Source organism: Psammomys obesus, unplaced genomic scaffold (genome assembly GCF_907164565.1).
Source record: "Psammomys obesus unplaced genomic scaffold, mPsaObe1.curated_primary_1811, whole genome shotgun sequence".
NCBI lineage: Eukaryota > Metazoa > Chordata > Mammalia > Rodentia > Muridae > Psammomys > Psammomys obesus.
Window position 1 is genome coordinate 6,108,811 of NW_026596073.1, and position 20,450 is coordinate 6,129,260.

The 20,450-nt window shown below is 38.0% G+C and overlaps 1 protein-coding gene across 2 annotated transcripts in view; it reads left to right on the forward strand.

Moving 5' to 3' along the window:
• Nucleotides 1-19,681, forward strand: part of Caps2 (calcyphosine 2) — a 52,589-nt gene extending 32,908 nt beyond the window's left edge. For both annotated transcript variants that reach the window (XM_055626083.1, XM_055626084.1), the window contains 6 exons: nucleotides 2,758-2,876; nucleotides 4,422-4,501; nucleotides 6,766-6,920; nucleotides 11,112-11,237; nucleotides 14,150-14,246; nucleotides 19,506-19,681. In XM_055626083.1, the coding sequence (XP_055482058.1) occupies nucleotides 2,758-2,876; nucleotides 4,422-4,501; nucleotides 6,766-6,920; nucleotides 11,112-11,237; nucleotides 14,150-14,246; nucleotides 19,506-19,681 (753 nt within the window). The remainder of the gene's footprint in view (nucleotides 1-2,757; nucleotides 2,877-4,421; nucleotides 4,502-6,765; nucleotides 6,921-11,111; nucleotides 11,238-14,149; nucleotides 14,247-19,505) is intronic.
• Nucleotides 19,682-20,450: the final 769 nt, after the last annotated feature.

Genomic DNA, 20,450 nt, shown 5'->3' on the forward strand with positions numbered 1-20,450 from the left:
TGTGTGTGTGTGTGTGTGTGTATGTGTGCTGTCAATACAGTATAAGTGTGTGTGTGTGTGTGTGTGTGTGTGTGTGTGTGTGTGTGTGCGCCTGCACTTACTACCCTATGATGGACTACGTTCATTTTTTCTGGTGTGGAGCAAGGGCCGTGGGTCCAGTTTATTTTTCCGATCAGAGACATTTGTATGAATGGTGAATGGTGAATGAATCCTAATCATTTGACTCTTAAGCATAGTATTTAATTTCCATAAACATCTGCACATGGTTTTTTAACAGAGATGGTTGCCAAGAGAGCCTGTCTGTAGCTCTCTGTACAAGGCCCGTTCTGGGTAAGTAGCTACCTCAGCAACACTGGGAGCAATACTCCATTTAAGGAGGTACTTTATTTTATCTGTAGAGTAGCACTGTCCTCTGGAGCTGTGACTGTGATAGCTTGTCTTTTGCGACTTTCCCACGAGGTGAGGGAAAGACTTTGAGGTGGAGAAGAACATGTATAGAGAACAGAGGCAAGACAGTACATGGGTTATCTGGAGAAGTGAAAGTAGGATGAAGGAAAAGTAAATTTGAGCTGAGAGACAGCTCAGTAGGCAGAGTTTAATCGTACAAGCAGGAGGACCTGGGATCAAATTTCAGAACCCGTGTAAAAATTCAAGGCTTGGTAAGAACACACTTGTGATCCTAGTGCTGGGCTGACAGGGACAGGTCAGTTTTACCCTTATTGGCTGGACACAGCTTAGTCTGCTTGTGAGTTCTGGAGCAGAGAAAGACCAGGCCTCATTGAATAAAAGGTGAATGTAGTGTGCTACCTGAGGGTGTTCTGTGACCTCCATTCATCTACACCTACACTCCCTCCCAAATAAATAAAAAAGTAGCCTTACGCTAAAGCGCAATATGTAATATATCAAGGAGCCACTGAAGAGAGGGTGTGGGAGACTGGAGCATCTACATGGTCAGATTTGTAATTTAGAGATATCTCTCTTCCTTCAGTATGTGGAATGGTCTGAAGACTAGGCACACAAGGCACAGACTGGATGGATGTTTATCTAGGACAGCACTCATAGCACCTTGATATGCAAATGGCAATGGCTACAAAGATAGAGAACAAATCCTTAGGAGACAGAACCACTAAGATGTGATGACTAAGGAACAAGTGAAGGAGGAGGAAGCACTAGACATCTTAATCTTGGGTTAGACACTTCATTCCCATGACATCCACACTTGTCTCTTGATGTCTAGAGAAAGTCAGTTTTGACTCCTTTAGTGCAATTCAAAAGATGACATGCTTACTGTCTATTGAAGGGGACAGTTAATACAAGTTCTGAGCTGCTGCTGTTGCAATCCATTGTAGTTGCTAATCTATTTTACCCTCCCCCTTCATATGAACCAAATATGGAAATTCATTTCCTTCTATATCCCATGATAGTGTGGAAGAAAGAAAGGAGAAAGCAGGCATGAATGGAAAAAGAGAGGTAATGAGGCAAGAAGGAAGAGAGGGAGGAAGGAAGGCATCATCCATGCCTGTGATATTTTGTGTAAACAGTATGTATTTTGAGAATTTATCTCAGCAGGTATATGTATGGATATATACAGATTTTTTGAGTGCTGTCTCTCCCTTTATGTTTACCTTTCCTAGAATGTTTTATAGCCCTGGGGAAAGATTTCACTTGGCCATAAATCTAACAATAGATAATTTAATTTTCAAAAGAATCTATATCTATTTCAAAGGGCCAAGAAAGTGCCTACATCACAGTTATTAATTTTCTAAAGTAACTATTCCAAGAAGGAGGGAGGGGAAATTACTTTTCTTTTGCTCTATAGAAAGAAAGAAGCCTCCATCAGAGTTTGCATTTATCCATATGTTGGTCATATATATGTGAGAAACTCTGAAATTAGATTAATTCTCTGGTTTGTATTAGGAACTTTTTGTAAGAATTCTGTCATTGAAACACTTGTGCTCTAACTAGGTTAAAATTTGGATTTGTAGTTTCCAAAGATGGAGTGAAAGGCTGTGATCAGTAAACCAGATTTCCCTAGTCTACACGGCATCTTTCTTTGAACCAAGAGCTCTAGTTATCCTTTGTTGTTGTTGTTCAGTTGCTGTGATAACAAAAGGGAGAAATGATTTATTTGGCTCTCAACTCCAGGTTACAGTCATCATCACAGGGAAGTCAAGGTGGCAGGAACTTGAAGCCACCTGCTGCTCATATCCACAGCCCAGAGCAGAGCACCATGAACCAGTAATGAACATGTGCTAGTGCTCAACTTGCTTTCTCCACTGTTAGACATTCCAGGATCCCCTGTCCAGGGAATGAAGCCGCCCACAGTGGCTGCATCTTCCCAACTCAGCACTATAAAAACAGTCCTCCCTCATGCTCACTGGTCAGTCTAATACAGTCAGCCCCACACTGAGACGCCTTTGCCAGGCGATTCTGCATTACGTCCTGTGGATCCACACAGTCAGTGGAGCTCATGTCATATTTTCTGCGGTTCTTATCTTATATATGAATTCTCTTTTATTCACATGGATTATTGGATAGAAGCATACTGTGTTAGGTTTTGAGAAAATTGGTTCTTTTTTTCTATAAAATTATCTGGATATATTCCCTAACTATTCTTCAAGCCTACTACATTATAGTCACCATTAGGATATCCCAAAGCAACTATAATATAAAATCAAACATCTTCAATTAGAATGAGTTATATTTTATTTTTGCTTGCCTTCTAGCTTTAAAATACTTGTCCATTCATTTCCTCAGGGTGCAACTTTGACATTTTTGAGCTGTGATCATCCTAGCCTTCCAAAGAGCATAAAAGAAAACACATTACTTAGACTACGAATTACAAATACTGATCAAATAGCTTTGAATTCTCTGAAGTAAGTCAAAAGCATTTGTCATTTTGAAAATTAGTGATAACACTATAGTTTGTATCTCAGAAGGAGCGTCTATCACAATTTGTTTCACACTTTAGAAGGCTTGTATTTTACAAATAATAGCAATGTATGTCTACTTTATGTTCTGTATTATAATCAAACTCACTTTGTGTTTTGGAACAGTTATGACAATTAAACATTTAAAATTGTTCTGTTTTATAATAAAGATAAGGTGTGATGTCTTTTATAACATAAAAAGCTATGGTCCCTATTGTGATACTATTTATTGACTGACCATGTAGTAAAAAAAATAATGTCATGAATAAAAAATTACATGAAGGTTCATTTTAAATAATCTAATACACACCTTTTGCTTGAATGTTTCTCGACACTAAATATGATTAAAATTGTAATAATTGATGTATTGTATATACATATGTATACATATATTAAATATATATTAGGAATCATAGTCCACAATCTAGCTGTGAAAATATTCATTTAGTCGTGCATCTTCAGGGCTTTAAAAGCATTTTTACAGTTTATACTTTGCAAGCTAAAACTGCTTTTAAATTTAATAGTTATAGATATTTTATTATTAATTAATTAATTTATTTATTTATTATAATTTATTCACTTTGTATCCCAGCTGTAGCCCTTCTCCCAGTTCCACCCACCTTCCCTCTTTTCCCCTATGCCCCCTCCCCAGTCCACTGATAGGGGAGGTCTTCCTCCCCCTATACCTGACCCCAGTCTGTCAGGTCTCATCAGGACTAGCTGCATTATCTTCCTCTGTGGTCTGGCAAGGCTGCAACCGCCCAGGAGGTGATCAGAGTCAGCCACTGAGTTCATGTCAGAGACAGCCCCTGTTCCTCTCACTTATAAGTAGATATTAACTATTAACTATATAATATAGGATAAACATACTAAAGTCTATATTCTTAAAGAATATATTTCCTATATTCCTAAACTACTAGGAGAACCCTAGGGAAAAGGCTGAAACCTCACTCAGAAGCACAAACAGGATAGATATTGGAATTAGGAGAAGACAAGGAACAGGATAGCAGCCTTTCACAAGGGTCCTCTGAAAGACTGCCCATCACTGTATGGAAGGAGATGCTGAGACTCATAGCCAAATTTTGAGTAGTGTGCAGGAAACTTTATGGAAGAAGAGGGAGAGAAATACATGGAGGGGACAGGAACTCCACAAGGAGAGAAACAGAGCCAGGGGGGCCTGCAGAGACTGATACTCCAACCAAGGACCATGCATGGAGAGGATGTAGACTCCCTGCTCAGAGAAAGCCCATAGGCTGCTCAGTTTCCAAGTGGGTTCCCTAGTTTAGCTATTTTAAAACATTAAAGCAGTTGTAAAAATTAATATCTTCAAAGACTGTGGTTCTTTTATAATCTTTGCACTTAGTTTTCCATGGAATCCAAAGCAGTGGGCAGAGGTGGGGATCGCTCTAGCTTGCACACCACCATAGCTGGTGCAGCGCCTTTTAGTCTGGAGTGGGGAAGCACAGCTCAGATTGTTCATTTCATTTGCAGAAGTGCCTCTGTGGAACCCGGGGAAGATGACACAGTCAGTCAGGAGGCCCATGATCGGCTGGTGCTGCAGACCGTCCAGGGTATGTATGCCGGGTTCTTTTACACTCTCAAGTTCTATTTGTACCGTTCAACTATTTTCCTTGTCATCAGTTAAAATAATATTTTTTTATACTTTTAAGTATTACAGACTTTAATTTGCATTTTAGTATTTTAGAAAGTACACATAACTACTTTCTAAAAATATTACATATTTTATTATATATATATAACATATGATATACACACACTCACACACACATATTAATGTTTTAGGGGGCTGAGGAGATGACTAAGTAAACAGAAGAACTTGACCCTGCTCCAGAGGATGCGAGCTTGGTTCACAGCACCCACATCACACAGCTCACAACCCTCTTTAACCCCACCTCTAGGGGAATTGGTGCCCTCTTTTGACATCTATGAGTCAAAAGCATGTGTGCACTCCCTCCCCACAGATACACAAGCATATACATGAATAATAAAATAAGTCTTGACACACAAATATGTACATAAATAATAAAATAATTCTTAAAACTATTTTCAAGATTTTTCTGTATTAATGGTACAAAGTAAAAGGAATTATAACAATAATTTTAGAAATATATAATATGGGTTTAATCATAAGCTAAATAAAACATGAACTTGATTTTTAAGGAATTTAAAGTCTATTTATTTGTATATGTGCACGTTTCTGTGGGTGGCTATGTGTGATACAGCACTTGAGTGAAGTTAGAGGACAACTTGCGGAAGTCAAACTTTTTTCCATGAAACTCAAACTGAGTCATCAGGATTGGTGGCAGGTTCCCCATTGACCCATCTCCTTTGGTCATGATATCTATATATTTATATGTCATATCTATAGCTGTATATCTATATGTATATTCACATAAAGCATATATATATGCATATATATGTATATATGTGTGTATATATAATAAATGTATATATATATATATATATATATTCACACAAAGGCTCACACTGTAGTTCAGGTGGACTGCCGCTCACTTTGCAGACCTGGCTATCCTGGAACTAACTCTCGGCAGTCCTCTAACCTCCACCTGCAGAGTCTGGGATTATAGGCACGAACCACCTATACTTGTTTTATGCCTCAGATGATGCCCTGAAGAGACTCATGCTTTAGTGCCTGACTGTGTCTCCAGTTCACATTCTATCGAATGTGTCCTGATGTCTGTGAACAGATCCTGCTGTTCAGTAGACATGAAACTTTACGTAGATCCTTCGCAACTCTTTCCTCACCTCTCAGTGAGGATCATGTCTCCTTCATTTCCCCTGGGAAGCCAGAGGGAACAAAGGAGTTGTAGATAGGCTTAGGCCACTAAAACAGTTTTACAAATTTCTGTAACGAGTATGGTGTACTAGCCATAATAAACCATTCCTTTATTGAATGTCATAGTCTAGAAGGAAGAAAGACATAAAACAATTCATCATAGAAGTCAATATAAACTTGTAGAATTGTGATGAATCCTGAGGAATTATTGGGGATAAGACATTCACATCCAGGGGGAGAATGTGCCGGATGAGACTGGTATGGCCCTGGTCAGTAGGTCTTTTTCTCTCTGCTCTGTCATAGCCAGTATGGTTTTTGTCACTACCGAAGTTAGTGACATTTGTATTCTTTTTCTAATGTATTCATCATAATATGACACAGACAGTATTAAATGTAATGCCTGTGCAAAAAGGAGCATTTAGGAGCCAGGATAGGTAACCCCTAAGAATTTTTAGGGAAAAAAAAGGTTACTGTGAATATATAAGTATAGACTAGTATTCCAAAATCTAGATGTCATCTGCCACATTTTGTTTTGGCTTTAAACTTTTAAACTACTTAAATTTTTTGAACTAATTTTTTTTTTTTTGATGTGTGATTTGCCTGGCATCAATTTTGTAGTCCAGTTAATGTAAATAAAGAAATAAGGAAGACAGTGAAGATGGGGCAGTTAGATGAGAGATCTAAACAAGAGAAGCTAAGATTTTATTTGTAACATTTAGGTTATTTTCTTAGTGAATAAAGAGAAGCATTATTGCCTGTATGTAAAATGTAACACTTTCACCACACAGTGGTGCTGTAGTTCTGGAGTATTAGGAACATGCAGTTGTGTCTGACATTGTCTTTGTTAAAAACATTCTACTTTCCGACGTCTTCTGGCAGTCCAGTGCATGTTTTCATTAATATTCATATCTCTTATTTCCATTATTATCGACTTATTTTCTCAAAAGAGAAACAACTGCAGTTTGATAGCTTCAGGCACAGAAGCAATTAGCCTCCATTTCTCTTTTCGCTAAACAGGTAAACTAAAAGAACAACTACACAAGAAAGGCGTCCGTATTTTGACTGGATTGGGGAAACACTTTCAACATTTGGACAAAGCAGGGAAAGGGCTTTTAGCCAAGGCAGACTTTCAGCAAGCTCTGAAAATCTTTCATTTAGACGTGTCCGAACAGGTATGTACCACATACCATTTTCTACTGCGGGTGTATTTCTTACATGGGTTTGCTCGCTTTTCTGATAAAAACAGTTTTTTTTAATTTAAATTTATTTTTAAAATTTATTTTACATCCCAATAGTAGCCTCCTCCCTCATCTCATTCCAGTCATATCCTGAGGAATTATTCGGGATAATTCTTCTTCTTCCCCACTCCTCCTCCCCTAGTCCTCAGAAAGGGGGAGTCCTCCTCCCCTACCAACTAACCCCAGCCTATCAAGTTTCATTAGGACTGCCTGCATCCTCTTCCTCTGTGGCCTGGCCAGGTCACCCCACCAGGGGGAAGTGATCGAGGAGGAGTAGGTAACAGAGTTCATGTCACAGACAGACCCTGCTCCCTTTACTAGGAAACCCACACGGAGACAGGGCTGCCTATATCTGAGCAGGGGGTCTAGGTGCATCAGTCTCCACAGACTTCCTCACTCCCTGGGCCTAGATTTGTTAGCTCTGTTAGTCTTCTATAGCTTATTACTTTTTTAATGCCCTGCAATCAGTGTTAAGCCACCAGGCAACAAGTCACAATGATTTTTAAAATTTTGACATTTATTCCTTTATCATGTGTCTTTGAATTGTTTAATATCCAGGCATGTGTTAAACTCTGAGATGGCATATTCTCCATTCTCGTAATCTTTAAAATTGAAGAAAGTAGTTAAGTTAATAATGCATCAAATGGCTAATGCACTGGGAACAGACTTTTAGAAAAGTCTGCCTTTTCTAAAAGCCTGTGCATGGAGGTACTGAGCTCCAAAGCAAGGTATGAGGAAGCAGAGGGAAGAGCATGGCAGGATTCCTGCAGGAAGATGCTCTCAGGTTGGGTTTTGAATAACAAGGAAGCACTAACTGGACAAGGGTAGAGGACAGTAGCAACCTGTGGATCTTCCACAAAGAGCTCAGACAAGGGGCAGAAAGGAAAGCACCTTCCACGCCTGGATTGTGGCTCTTCCCTAAACTGCAGGGACTCACTTCCTAAACACTCTCCACTCTGATATGAATGATCTCACACGATATCTGTGTTCTCAATTTTTGTCTCTTTGTCATTGGGGCCACAGCTTTCTTTACAAAGAAGCTCTGCCTTCTGATCTCTGATCCTGTGCATACCAACCTCCCTTTTATTTTCTTCATGGCACTTTGTATCTGCCTGTAAGTAAAATGACAAGTCCCATCCTATGGTGACCTGGTGACTCTGGTTCCTGCTCCTTTGAACTGAACCTGGCGTAGCAACCATGAAACCATTAGCACACAGCTTGAGAAAGTAGATGAAGAGTGGGAGAAATTAAGTCTGGTACATGCAAGGCTTGTCTGCTGTATTGGGAAGTTTCGCTTGTATGCTGAAAGCACACAATTTATATCCAGTATTTCATATACAGCATTCTTTTACGCTTTTCTCTTTTGATGAAAAAAAACCCATCTTGTCACATGATGTAGTATGTTTCTGAAATTTAGGGTCATGTAATAGTGTAACCACTTAGCTGTGTGTTTTGACTTTTCTAATTGACAGATTCTTCATGAGCAATTCCTAGACAATTGCTGTATTTAGGGTGGCATGGAAGCTCAAATAAAAAATTGCACGAGAATTTGCTTTATCGCCTGTAAAATTTTGTGTCAGTGTGACATTGCATACCACTATTGGGACATAATTGTCCTTTGATTTGCTGTGATGATGACATTTAAGCCTGTGACCTGTTTGGTGAGAAAAGGCCAGGGAACATCCACCTTCACATCTTTCTATCATAGATGAACAAAATAAAACATGACAGAAAATTAGAATGCCATGCTATATTTTTGTTAAACAAATCAGTAAGGGTTCAGATAATCTGGCCCTGTGGAGTACGGGAAAGTATTGCATTTCTTTGCTGCTCTGTATTTGTTTAAGAAATATCTACAACGAGTGAATAAGGCCAATTATCTAAAACTTCTGTTTTACTTACTCTTTTAGTGCTGTGACAATACCACATGGCCAATGCACATAAAAGAAAGGATTTAAACTGGAGGCTCTTAGTTCCCCAGAGGGTTAGAGTCCAGTACGACCATGGTATGAGGCATAGCAGCAGGCAGACAGGAATGTCACTGGAACAATAGAGATCCTATGTGTTGATGCATCAACCATGAAGCAGAGTGTGAGAGATCACTGGGAATGGCATGGTCTTCTGAACTCTCAAAGCCCAACCCTAGTGACACATCTACTCGAACAAGGCCACACCTCCTAATCCTTCCCAAATAGTTCCACCAAGTGGGACCCAAGCTTTCAAACATATGAGTCTATGGGGGGGGGGTGGCATTCTCATTCTACCCCAGTTACTAAGAAAGATAACATAAGGATGCAAGTAAATTTCATCCTTTCTTATATGTTTTATTATAGACTTAATCTATTAATTATTTTTATGGTGCTCAGAATTGCTCAAAGGGTCTCATAATACAAAGTAAGTGTTCTACTTTTGTACTAAATGTCCAGCCAAATCACATATCTTAACTATTGTGATTCTTGTTATGTCACCCGTGCCATGCATGCAATTGTGCAATCACAAGTGCACGCACGGAGATGTGAGAATTTAATATACGCATCACCAGCCTGGGTCTCACTGTGGAAGTAGAACATGTTTGTGAAAAGACATGGCCATTCTCTCTGGTTTAAATAAAAAGCGATGTGCTCCGCAAAGAGCCAAGTTTATAGAGAAATACTATCAATGAAGTGAAAATCTCAACCGAATTAGTTCCCATTCTGAACCATATACAGACATAGTCATGAATTTTTTGCCCCTTACATTGCATTATTTAATTCTTGAAAATGTGTCTTCTGAGCCTCCAGACATTTTTTTCAAATTTCTGGTATTCTTTAAGTGAACACATTTGTCTTTTGTCTACTTTACTCATGATTTGTAAAAGTTACACTTGGGCTCAGTTTTACCTCAGCTGTACACACATACACACTTTTGTAATGTATGAGGCCTTTTGACATGCAGATACTGTATAGATCATTGGCTTCTGAAGAGAGGCAGAGTAATTTGAATCTCAGTTTTCTAATTACAATTTTATTTGAAAATATTAATAAGTAGAAGAGAATAATTTTTGAGTACTTATTTGCCATAATAGGTGTTTTATTTATGTTCTTGCTTAAAGCTAACAACTTGATAGAAGTATTGAAAATATATCTATCTGAGCTTCAGTAGAGGAATGCTATAATTTCTTTTGTTATAAGGACACTGAATAGAGCAGTATATTAAATGGCACCTTTGCCAAAGAAGCATATGGTATTGGCAGTGAACAAACCAACATAAGGTGTTTAGTTAGAATTATAACAATTTGTGTAAATTTGGCAATAGTTTGAAAGTCATCCATAATTTCTATACTTCCAAGATCAGAAAAAAAAAAAAAAAACAAACAAAACCATTAATGGTCTTAGTGTTAGTGGCATTTCAAAACCCAACAGACTTGCAAATTGTCACAGATAGAATACATTTACAACTGGAGAAATGATCAAAACCGAGTGCACGGCCACCATTATTGCTTTATATAAAAGAAAAGATATCGAAAAATAAATGTGGGGAGTGTAATATATTTAGAGAAAGGGAAAGATTGACCAAATAACATAAATTTTCATTAGGACAAGAGGATGAGTTTTATCTATTGCACAGCCAGCGGGATATAGTCAAGAATAATGGACTGTGTGTTTAAAAATAGCTAAAACTGATGTTAAATATTTTTTACTACAATAATGTAAAATGTTTGAAATGATAGAGATGATGGTTTTTAGTCTGGTTTGATCTTTCTGCTGCATATCTGTGCACTGAGAAACCACGTTATGCTCCCAACATATACTATTATCATTTGAGAACAAAACATGGTAATGTACATCAATGATTGAATGTCACCTGGTATGCAAGGCCCCATGTTTAATCCTCAGCATTTGTCTGCCCTCAAAAAACATACCCTTAGAAAGGATATGTTGTGAGTTAGTCTCCTACATAGCAGGCCCTCCACTTTGCTGAGGCATTCACTCCAGAATTCCTTGCACAGCTGTTTTACTAGATTTATTTTCACCTTTCTGAATTCTCTTGTCTAGGGCCATAGATGAGCTAAGAAAATATGACTCTGATCTTGTTGTGACTTATATAGTTTAAAGATGTAATTGCAACTTCTGTGGGAATTTCTAGGACTTTGAGTCTTCTTGGTTAATTCTGCAAGGCAGCAGCCATAGCAAGAACAAGGTTGATTACGGAGAATTCAAACGTGCCATTTTTGGTGAAATGAATGAATACAGAAAATCATTTGTTCGCAAGGTAACTTACCTTATCTCAAACTGCTACTTTCACTAGGTTGTTAGATTAATTGTTAGCACCTTTAGTGAACTGTCACTTAAAACATATCATTTTAGCTGCAATGCATGCTGGGCTTAGTAAGACACACACACATTCAAATTTATGTTGAGTTCAATATAGAATTCAAATATATATTGAATTAAAATATTGATAGAAATGACTTCAAATTCTCAGGTTCCATGTAAATCCAGTGCTCTTATGGGAGGGTGAGAGGCCCAGATAAGGAACTCCTTGCATTTCCCAGTTCACTAGCCTGAATATGCATTAGCTAACAACAAAGGGACCCTGTCTCAAACAAGGTGGGAGGTGAGGACTGACACCCTGAGTGTTTGTGCCGCACACATTCACGTACATACATGCCCATATGTTACGCTTACATAACACATATAGCACATACACAAAACCCCTAATTTTTAAAGCTAAAAAATAGATTAATCCAGTTCTAGCAGACATGTTTAGAGTATAATTTTGAGTGGTATAGTTTTTTTTGTGACTGTATTTAATATAATATGTACATGTGTCTCATATTTCTGAAAAGCTATTCTACACAGAATGAGATAAGTAATTACAGCAGGTTCCAGACTCAAGTGAAAAAAAAATTAAAGCTCTTTACCTTTACTGACCAAGAGATGTAATAAAAACTTTAAGTAAAGCAAACTTATCACCCATTTATAGCTTTACCCCAAATTAATTGTTCTTTATATGCCATGGTAATAAGTTTGAGTAGCAGAGTAGAAGTTGAATTATTGTCTAATGCATAAATCTTGGTACTTAGAATAAAGGACAAAAAGATAAAGAAATAAAATAAAAAGAATTAAAGGAATAAAAGAAAGACAGAAAGAAAGAAAGAAAGAAAAGAAAGAAAGAAAAGAAAAGGGTGAAATGACAAAGTAAAAAAGAAAAGAGTGAAAAAAAGGGTCAGAGCCACAGACGGGCCTGTCAGATTATTTTCTTATAATTTGAAGAAGAGAGTCTAGGAAGGGCTGGCCTTTCTGGTTTCTGTGAGGCCTCACTGTAGTCTGCAGGTGGTTCTCCCACTGTTTTCTGTGGCTGTCCCTCTGTGCCTTATGTTGTCCTTTGGTCTAGTCATCCTAGACTGGAACCTACCCTAATGATTCTGTTTCATCTTAATTACTTTCTGAAGGACCCCACCTCTACATATAGTCCTACTCTGGGACACTAAACAGAAAAAGAAAATTTGAACACAGGGAACTTCCCAGAGACTCATACTCCAACCAAGGACTATTCATGGAGATAACCTAGAACCCCGACAATGCAGCCACTTCTGATGAGAACTGATAGACTAAGATCAGAAAGAAGGAGAGGAGAACCTCCCCTATCAGTGGACTTGGGGAGGGGCATGCATGCAGAAAGGGGGGGGAGGGTGGGACCGGGAGGGGAGGAGGGAGGGGCTTATGGGGGGATACAAAATGAATAAAGTGTAATTAATAAAAGTTAAATAAAAAATTTAAAAAAAGAATAAGAATTTGGGGCACAATTGAATTTAGAGCAGGTCAATGTTGCTGTGAGTAAAAGCTGTCAATAAACAAAGATGCTTCTGGTTTTGATTACTGGCAAGCACAGGCTCCACACAAGCTTTGGATAGCTTGGTTTGTCTGTGTATTTTCCTTTCTTACTATGTTTGATATGCAAGTTGCTTTGAGTTGGAAGAACACTAAGTGAGTCAGTGAGGAACTGAAAAGCAGTGTTACATTGCTCACTCAGCAGGGCAAATGCAATAGACATTTGAAGCAGGAGAAGACAGGGAACAGGATAGGAGCCTACCACAGTAGGCCTCTGAAAGACTCCATTCATCAAGGTATTGAAGCAGAGGCTGAGACTCATAGCCAAACTTTGGGCAGAGTGCATGGCATTTTATGAAAGAAAGGGAAGATAGAAAGACCTAGAGGGGACATGAGCTCCTAAAGGAGACCAACAGAGCAAAAACCAAACCAAACCAAACAAAAACAAAACAAACAAAAAACAAAATAAAACAATAACAACAACAAAAAACTATGCCCTGGGTACCCTGTCGAGATTGATACCCCAACCAAGGACCATGCATGGAGAGGACCTAAAACTCCTGTCAGATGTAATCTATAGACTCAGTCTCCAAGTGGTTTCCCTAGTAAAGGGAGCAGGGACTTTCTCTAGCATGAACTGAGTGGCACGCTCTCTGATCACCTCCTACTGAAATGTACAGCTTTGCCAGGCCACAGAGGAGGACAATGCAGCCAGTCCTGATGAGACCTGATAGGCTAGGATCAGATAAAAGGGAAGGAGGTCTACCCCTATCAGTGGACTAGGGAAGGGGCATAGGGGAGAAGAGGAAGGTAGAGAGGGAATGGGAGGAGATGAGGGAAGGGGCCATAGTCAGGATACAAAGTGAATAAATTGTGATAAATAATAATAATAATAATAATTAATAAATGCAAAAAAGAAACTGTTTTATGTGTTCATTAATTCTAATGTTATGGACTTTTTGGTTCCCTTTTTGAACTAAAATGAAAACACAAACAAAAAGAAAAACAAAAACAACAAAAATAACTTCCCAGTTTTTCATTTTGGTCATTTATCAATTTCATGAGTCCTGGGGCAGAAAGTTACCAAGGGCTTTGATCCAACTCTTCAGCTCCAAGGAAAATCAGGGCAGGGCAATGGGATCAATGTCTTTCTGCAGGTCAGGATGCTAGACAGTGAACACATGAAACAGAATGAGGGACTCCTAGAGTTTGTTTTAGTCTCCGTTTTCCCTGTGTATATGATGCTTTTTCAAGCACCTGTTTAGCTCCCTCAAAAATGTCTTGTTTATAGTTAGTAAATAATTTTTCACATCTAATGATTTCACAGAGAGAAACCCTGTTTTTCTTCAGGCCTTCATGAAACTGGATTTCAACAAAACTGGCATTGTGTCCGTTATAGACATAAGAAAGTGTTACTGTGCGAAGAAGCATCCACGTGTGGTTTCAGGTAACCGCCATGTGTCAAATACTTTTGATTTCTACCATGCTCGTTAATTACACTGAAGTGTCAGCAGAAAGGAAGGAAATACATTTTGTTTGAGCCAATAGCTTGAGAGCCATTTTCCCCTTTTCATTTAAAAGTTCTTATTTCTGTTGTTTGTACTTATTGATTTCTTTGATAGTTACAATCACTATAGAATTCTTGTTTTTTTGTTCGGAATAAGAGATGAAATGGCTCTGTTGGTTTCCTTGTGGAGCTCCTGACCCCTTCAGGGCTTGCTATCTCCCTCTTCTTCCATAAGGTTTTCTGCACTCTGCCCAAAGTTTGGCTATGAGTTTCAGTATCTCCTTCCATACCCTGATGGGTGGAGTCTTCCAGAGGCTCCCTGTGGAAGGCTCCTGTCCTTTTCCTTATATTCTTCTGCTTCTGATAGTTATCCCGTTTGCTCTTCTGAGTGAAGTTTAAGCCTCTTCCCTAGGGTCCTCTTTATCAACCTGGGCCCGGGGTGGGGTGGGGGTGCTGCAGAAACCGGTACTGCAATCAAGGACCACACATGAAGAGGACCTAGACCCCCTGTTCAATTTCCAAGCGGGTTCCTTAGAGAGGGGGACAGGGCCTGTCTCTTTGACATGAACTCAGTGGCCAGCTCTTTGATCACCTCACCCTGGGGGTGGAGGGGGGGAACTTTGCCAGGCCACAGAGGAAGATGATGCAGCCAGCCCTGAGGAGACTTGATAGGCTAGGGTCAGATAGAAAGGGCAGAGGTCCTCCCCTATCAGTGGACTAGGGAAGGGGCATAGGGGGATAAAAGGGAGAGTGGGTGGGACTGGGAGGAGATGGAGGGGGCTAAAGCTGGGATACAAAGTGAATAAATTGTAGTAAATAAATAAAAATAATAAACAAATTTTTTTGAGATGATAATATATATTATTTCTTCTCCTTTTCCTCCCTCCAAACTAGCCATATACTCCTTGTTCTCTTCAAATACATGACCTATTTTTAATTAACTGTTTACACACACACACACACACACACACACACACACACATATACACCTAAATATAACCTGCTCTGTTGTATATACCACTCATATATGTTTTCAGGGCTGGCCATTTGGTATGGATAACCGTTTGGTGTATTCTTCCCTGGAAAACACTATTTCTCTCACTCTGAGCATTCCTTAGTTGCTTGTAGTTGTTTTCATTGTAAGAAATCATATATACTAAGTGAAGATTTTCTAAAAAAAATGAAAATTTCATTAGAGAGAAAGAGAGAGGGAATGGAGTTTAAATGAGGTTGGCTAAACCTCTGTTAGGCACCTAATTATATTCACTGTATCTTCAGATACAGTCAGTCATCCTTAAGGATTGAGGAGAATCTTTAGCTAGGGTGGAATTATAACATACAATATCATGTGTGTATGTGTCAAAATCCAACCAAGTATGGCAGCACACACCGTAGTCAGCACTTAGGAAGGCGGAGGCATGGAGAGTGCACAGTTGAGGCCAGCCTGAGTCATGCCTCAAACACAGAACAAAGGCATAGTGAATTTCTTAAAGTAATTAAAACAATTATTTCTTATTCTGTTTCCTGTGTACTTGATTAAAAAATGCACCTTATAGTGTTTGGTCACCAAAACTTCCTTAATTTTATCACACGTTTCTCCAAAGAGTAAAAGTTGCAATCCTGTAACATATATTTCAGCCCCTATTCTAACATTTTTCATAGTTGAATGCATAATTTGCTAATTTTGCAGATTTTTTCTGTCTCCTAAGCTGTATTAGAGAGATTGTTCTATATTTTGCTTTGTATTCAATAGTGTATTTTGGAGCTATTCCCATGTTAATATACACTGAGAAATCTTATTTTTTATTTGCCACATGTTATCCTCTTGATAACCAACACATTAAAATGTGTATAGACATTCTCTTATTAGTGGACTTCTAATTTCTAATTATTGATATGCATCTAATGAAACATACATTTGTGACTTTTGACTCCTTAGGCTCCTTTTCTTCTGATTCCCGGGATGGCATGATACTTACCTAGAATTGCTAGGATATCCATAGTTCATATATAAACTGGCACTTCCAAATGCTGTTGCAATGATAGCTAGTTCCACATTAGATTATACTGGATGTTTTTTGTAGCATTAATTTTGTTCAATCTCTTGAGCTTATTTCATTGGAATTTCACTGACTGATAGAGGTAAAATATTTTCAACTTATTGAACACTATCTAGTTTTGTTTTGAGACAGGATCTTATCCCCTGACCCATGCTTGCTTGAGAGCCTTCAGCCTCATTTTATTATTTCTCCCCAACATAATTTTTCTTTTATTAATTATTTGGAAATTTTATACAATGTACCTTGATCACATTCACTTCCCATTTCTCCCAGATCTACCTCCCACACTTGGGCCTCATCCCCACCCCACCCCCCAAAAAAAAAGAAAAAAAAAAGAAACCCAGTCCAATTTGTGTTGCCAACACACTCCCATTGGTGCATGCTCAAACTCTCACTTAGCCTCATTTTTTGGGTGTTGGGATTACAGTGATGAGCTTTATGTTCTGCCCACTCATGCATTTGTTTATCAATATTGCTGACTCTCTTTATTGGATAGTTACATAGTGTGAATGCAGAAAGCATATATTTTTAGAATTTAATCTTTTATACTTTATATTCACAAAGATACATTGCAGCTACCTCTGTGTTTTCTCATTAAGAAATACTGTATGTATTGGGCCATGGCTCAGTTGGTAGAGTGCTTGTCTAGCTAGTGTGTACAGGAGCCTGAGTTTGAGTCCCAGCTGTGAGTAAAATGAGCTCGTGGTAAATTCTTGTAATCCCAGCACTCAGGAGGATGCGAAGTGCAAGGTTATTCTAGACCTGCCAAGCCCCATGTCTTTCTATTTTGTTAGTCATAATAAGCACAAGGGCAAGCGAGCCTACTTATTTCAGAATTCAGTGACTTTAAGATCATTTATCTTCTGTCCTTTTCTGTCTAAAATTTTAATTAGCTTGTTTGAGCACCTTTCGTTCTTTTATGGGCCAAAGATTGTGGCTTAAGTTGGGGTTTGCTCGTGTTGTTGGGTAAACTTGGTTCTTTTCAGGAATTCCTTACTTTGCCTTTGCATTCACAGCTGAGAGGGAAAGTGAAGCAGCCTGCACAGTCTCAAAGGGAAAGCCCAGTAATGCTTTTAATATAACAAAACCCCCTATTTCTATGTTACATTACAAATTGTAATCTATTTACATGATAATTTCTGGGATAAAACTTGTCTATTCTATTCTCTTTTTCTTTTTCTTCTTTTTCTCCTTTTTTTCTTTTGTTTTGAAGACAGGGTCTTGCTGTGTAGGCCAGACTGGTCATCTGCTGTGCCTTCCCTCTACCTCCTGCATGCTTGGCCTCACAGTTTAATTTCAGTTTTAGAAAATACTCTCTTTTTTACTTTACTTAAGTAATTTGTTAGAAAAATGGCTTTAATAGAACTGGGTAATCCCAAATATTTTTTATGTTGCTGTTGTAATGATAGAAATCTGATATTTAATTTTGTAACAATTTCTGGTCTATTAGAACAAAGAAAGAAAAATCTATGGATTATAAGAGATAATTTTAAGGAGGCACTCTTTTTATTCAAAGTGTAAATTTAAGAAAAAATGTTGGCTTATGGGCAACCTTTGGGCAGAGTGCAGGGAATCTTATGAAAGAAGTGGAAAACAGTAAGATCTGGAGAGGATGGGAACTCCATAAGGAGAGCAACAGAAAAAATGTTTAATTAGAAAATTTGTGTTAAAATTTATATCCCTATTTATTAGATTTAGCCTTGACTAACAACCACAAATTCATTTTTTTTCTTTTTTTATTAATTACACTTTATTCACTTTGTATCCCCCCATAAGCCCCTCCTACCTCCCCTCCCGATCCCACCCTCCCATCCCCTTCTTCACGCATGCCCCTCCCCAAGTCCACTGATAGGGGAGGTCCTCCTCTCCTTCCTTCTGATCTTAGTCTATCAGTTCTCATCAGGAGTGGCTGCATTGTCATCTTCTGTGGCCTGGTAAGACTGCTCCCACCTCAGGGGGAGGTGATCAAAGAGCAGGCCAATCATATTATGTCTGAGGCAGTCCCTCTTCCCATTACTATGTAACCCACTTGGACACTGAACTGCCATGGGCTACATCTGTGCAGGGGTTCTAGGTTATCTCCATGCATGGTACTTGGAGTATGAGTCTCTGGGAAGACCCCTGTGTTCAAATTTTCTGGTTCTGTTGCTCTCCTTGTGGAGTTCCTGTCCTCTCCAGCTCTTACTATTTCCCACTTCTTACATAAGATTCCATGCACTCTGCCCAACTGTTGGCCATAAGTTTCAGCATCTGCTTTGATAGTCTGCAGGGCAGAGCCTTTCAGAGGCCCTCTGTGGCAGGTTTCTAGCCTGTTCCCTGTTTTTTTCTTCTGATGTTCTTCCTCTTTGCCTTTTGGGATGAGGATTGAGCATTTAAGTCAGGGTCCTCTCTCTTGATTAGTTTCTTTAGATGTACAGATTTTAATAGGTTTATCCTATATTGCATGTCTATTTTATCATATATTATTATCTTTGCATAGCACAATATTCAGTTCTTTCTATTCAAATTCCTTGTTTTAGTAAAATGACCACTTTCTTCCTATTTGTTGTGTATATGTTTAAATGTCAGCAACACGTTTTTCCTGAATTTATTTTTACATATGCTTCTGTTTGTGTCTGAGCGTGAGGGTGTAGGTGCCTACAGAGGACAGAAGATGGTATGGGATCCCCTGGAATTGGAGTTACAGGCCATTGTGAGCCGCGAAATACGGGTGCTGAGGGTCAAGCTTGGCTTTGCTGGACCATCAGCAAATATTCTTGATTGCTAAGCCATCTTTCCAGTCCTCTTACTTAAAAATATTCTTATAGGTCATTTTAAAGGTCCTACATTATCTACTGCCAATTTTTGCTTTGTTAATACATATTTTTGTTTATTTTATTTGACCATTTTCTGTAGCTTTTCATCTTTGAATCATTTTGCTATAATGAAAATTTTCTTTTTTTTTTATAGTGTATTCTGTGCTAAAAGATTGTAAGACAAATTAATTCTGTTTAATGGTTAAATAAATTGGAGGGAAGTTTGGCTACAATTTTAAATTACAGAAATTATTTCACAAGATGAATAAGTATCCCCTTATCATCATCTGTCATTTTGCTCAACTTCTATGTAAAATATTTCACAGTTAGTCTTCTTTCTGCAGGGCATTCAACAGAGGAGGAAATCAAATCATCTTTTCTAGAAACATTGAAAGATGACTGCAGCAAGTCTGATGAAGTTTCATATGGGGAGTTTGAAGATTACTATGAAGGCCTAAGTATAGGGATAGCAAGTGATGAAGATTTTGTTAATGTCTTACGTACTCCATGGGGGATTTAGTTTTTAGTAATGCACATTCAAGTAGTTTATAGAAAAGATAAGTTTTATATAAAATAAGATCAATTTGTAGCATATTTTCTAAGAGTCTTTTTAATCTCTTTAAAAATTGAGTCCAGAAAGACCTTTTTAGAAATAGATGTGTTTGTGAGCACACATGCATGCCTACCTGTCCATATATGTATGAGATAGACATTTTTGCGTACTCCTTGTCATTGTAATTTAGAAAAGTAGTTAATGGAAAAGGAACATTGTCGTTAAATCATATGAGAGTTGTGTATACTAATCAAGTTTCCTGTCCTTTCTTAATATTCTTATAACCTTTCTCTAGGATGTAGTTGCTACCATTCTCCATTTGACTTGGGGTTCAGATCAGGGCTGAAGCAGTTAGTGCAACTTGTTTGAAACATACGCAAATATTAAAGTATATGCACAAGTGATGTTAAAATCAGCATGATTACAGGCGTTTTCCATGTGTTAGATTTTGAGTGACAGGCATTTACCCCTCCGTGTTCGTTTAAAGAGACTTGTTCTATACTTTTTCTTCAAAATTATATATTGGTCTTTGTTCAGTAGAAAAAATTATTCTATAGTTTCTATTTAACTGTCATATTATCTGCATACAAATGATATTCATATAGAAACAGTAAAATGTGGAAAAATCTTGCAATGTATAAATATTCCCTTAAATTATTAAATAAAGAATTCAAAGAAAATGCAGATTTTCTTAAAATAATTTTTTATATGCATATATGTTTTTTTTTATTTTTTT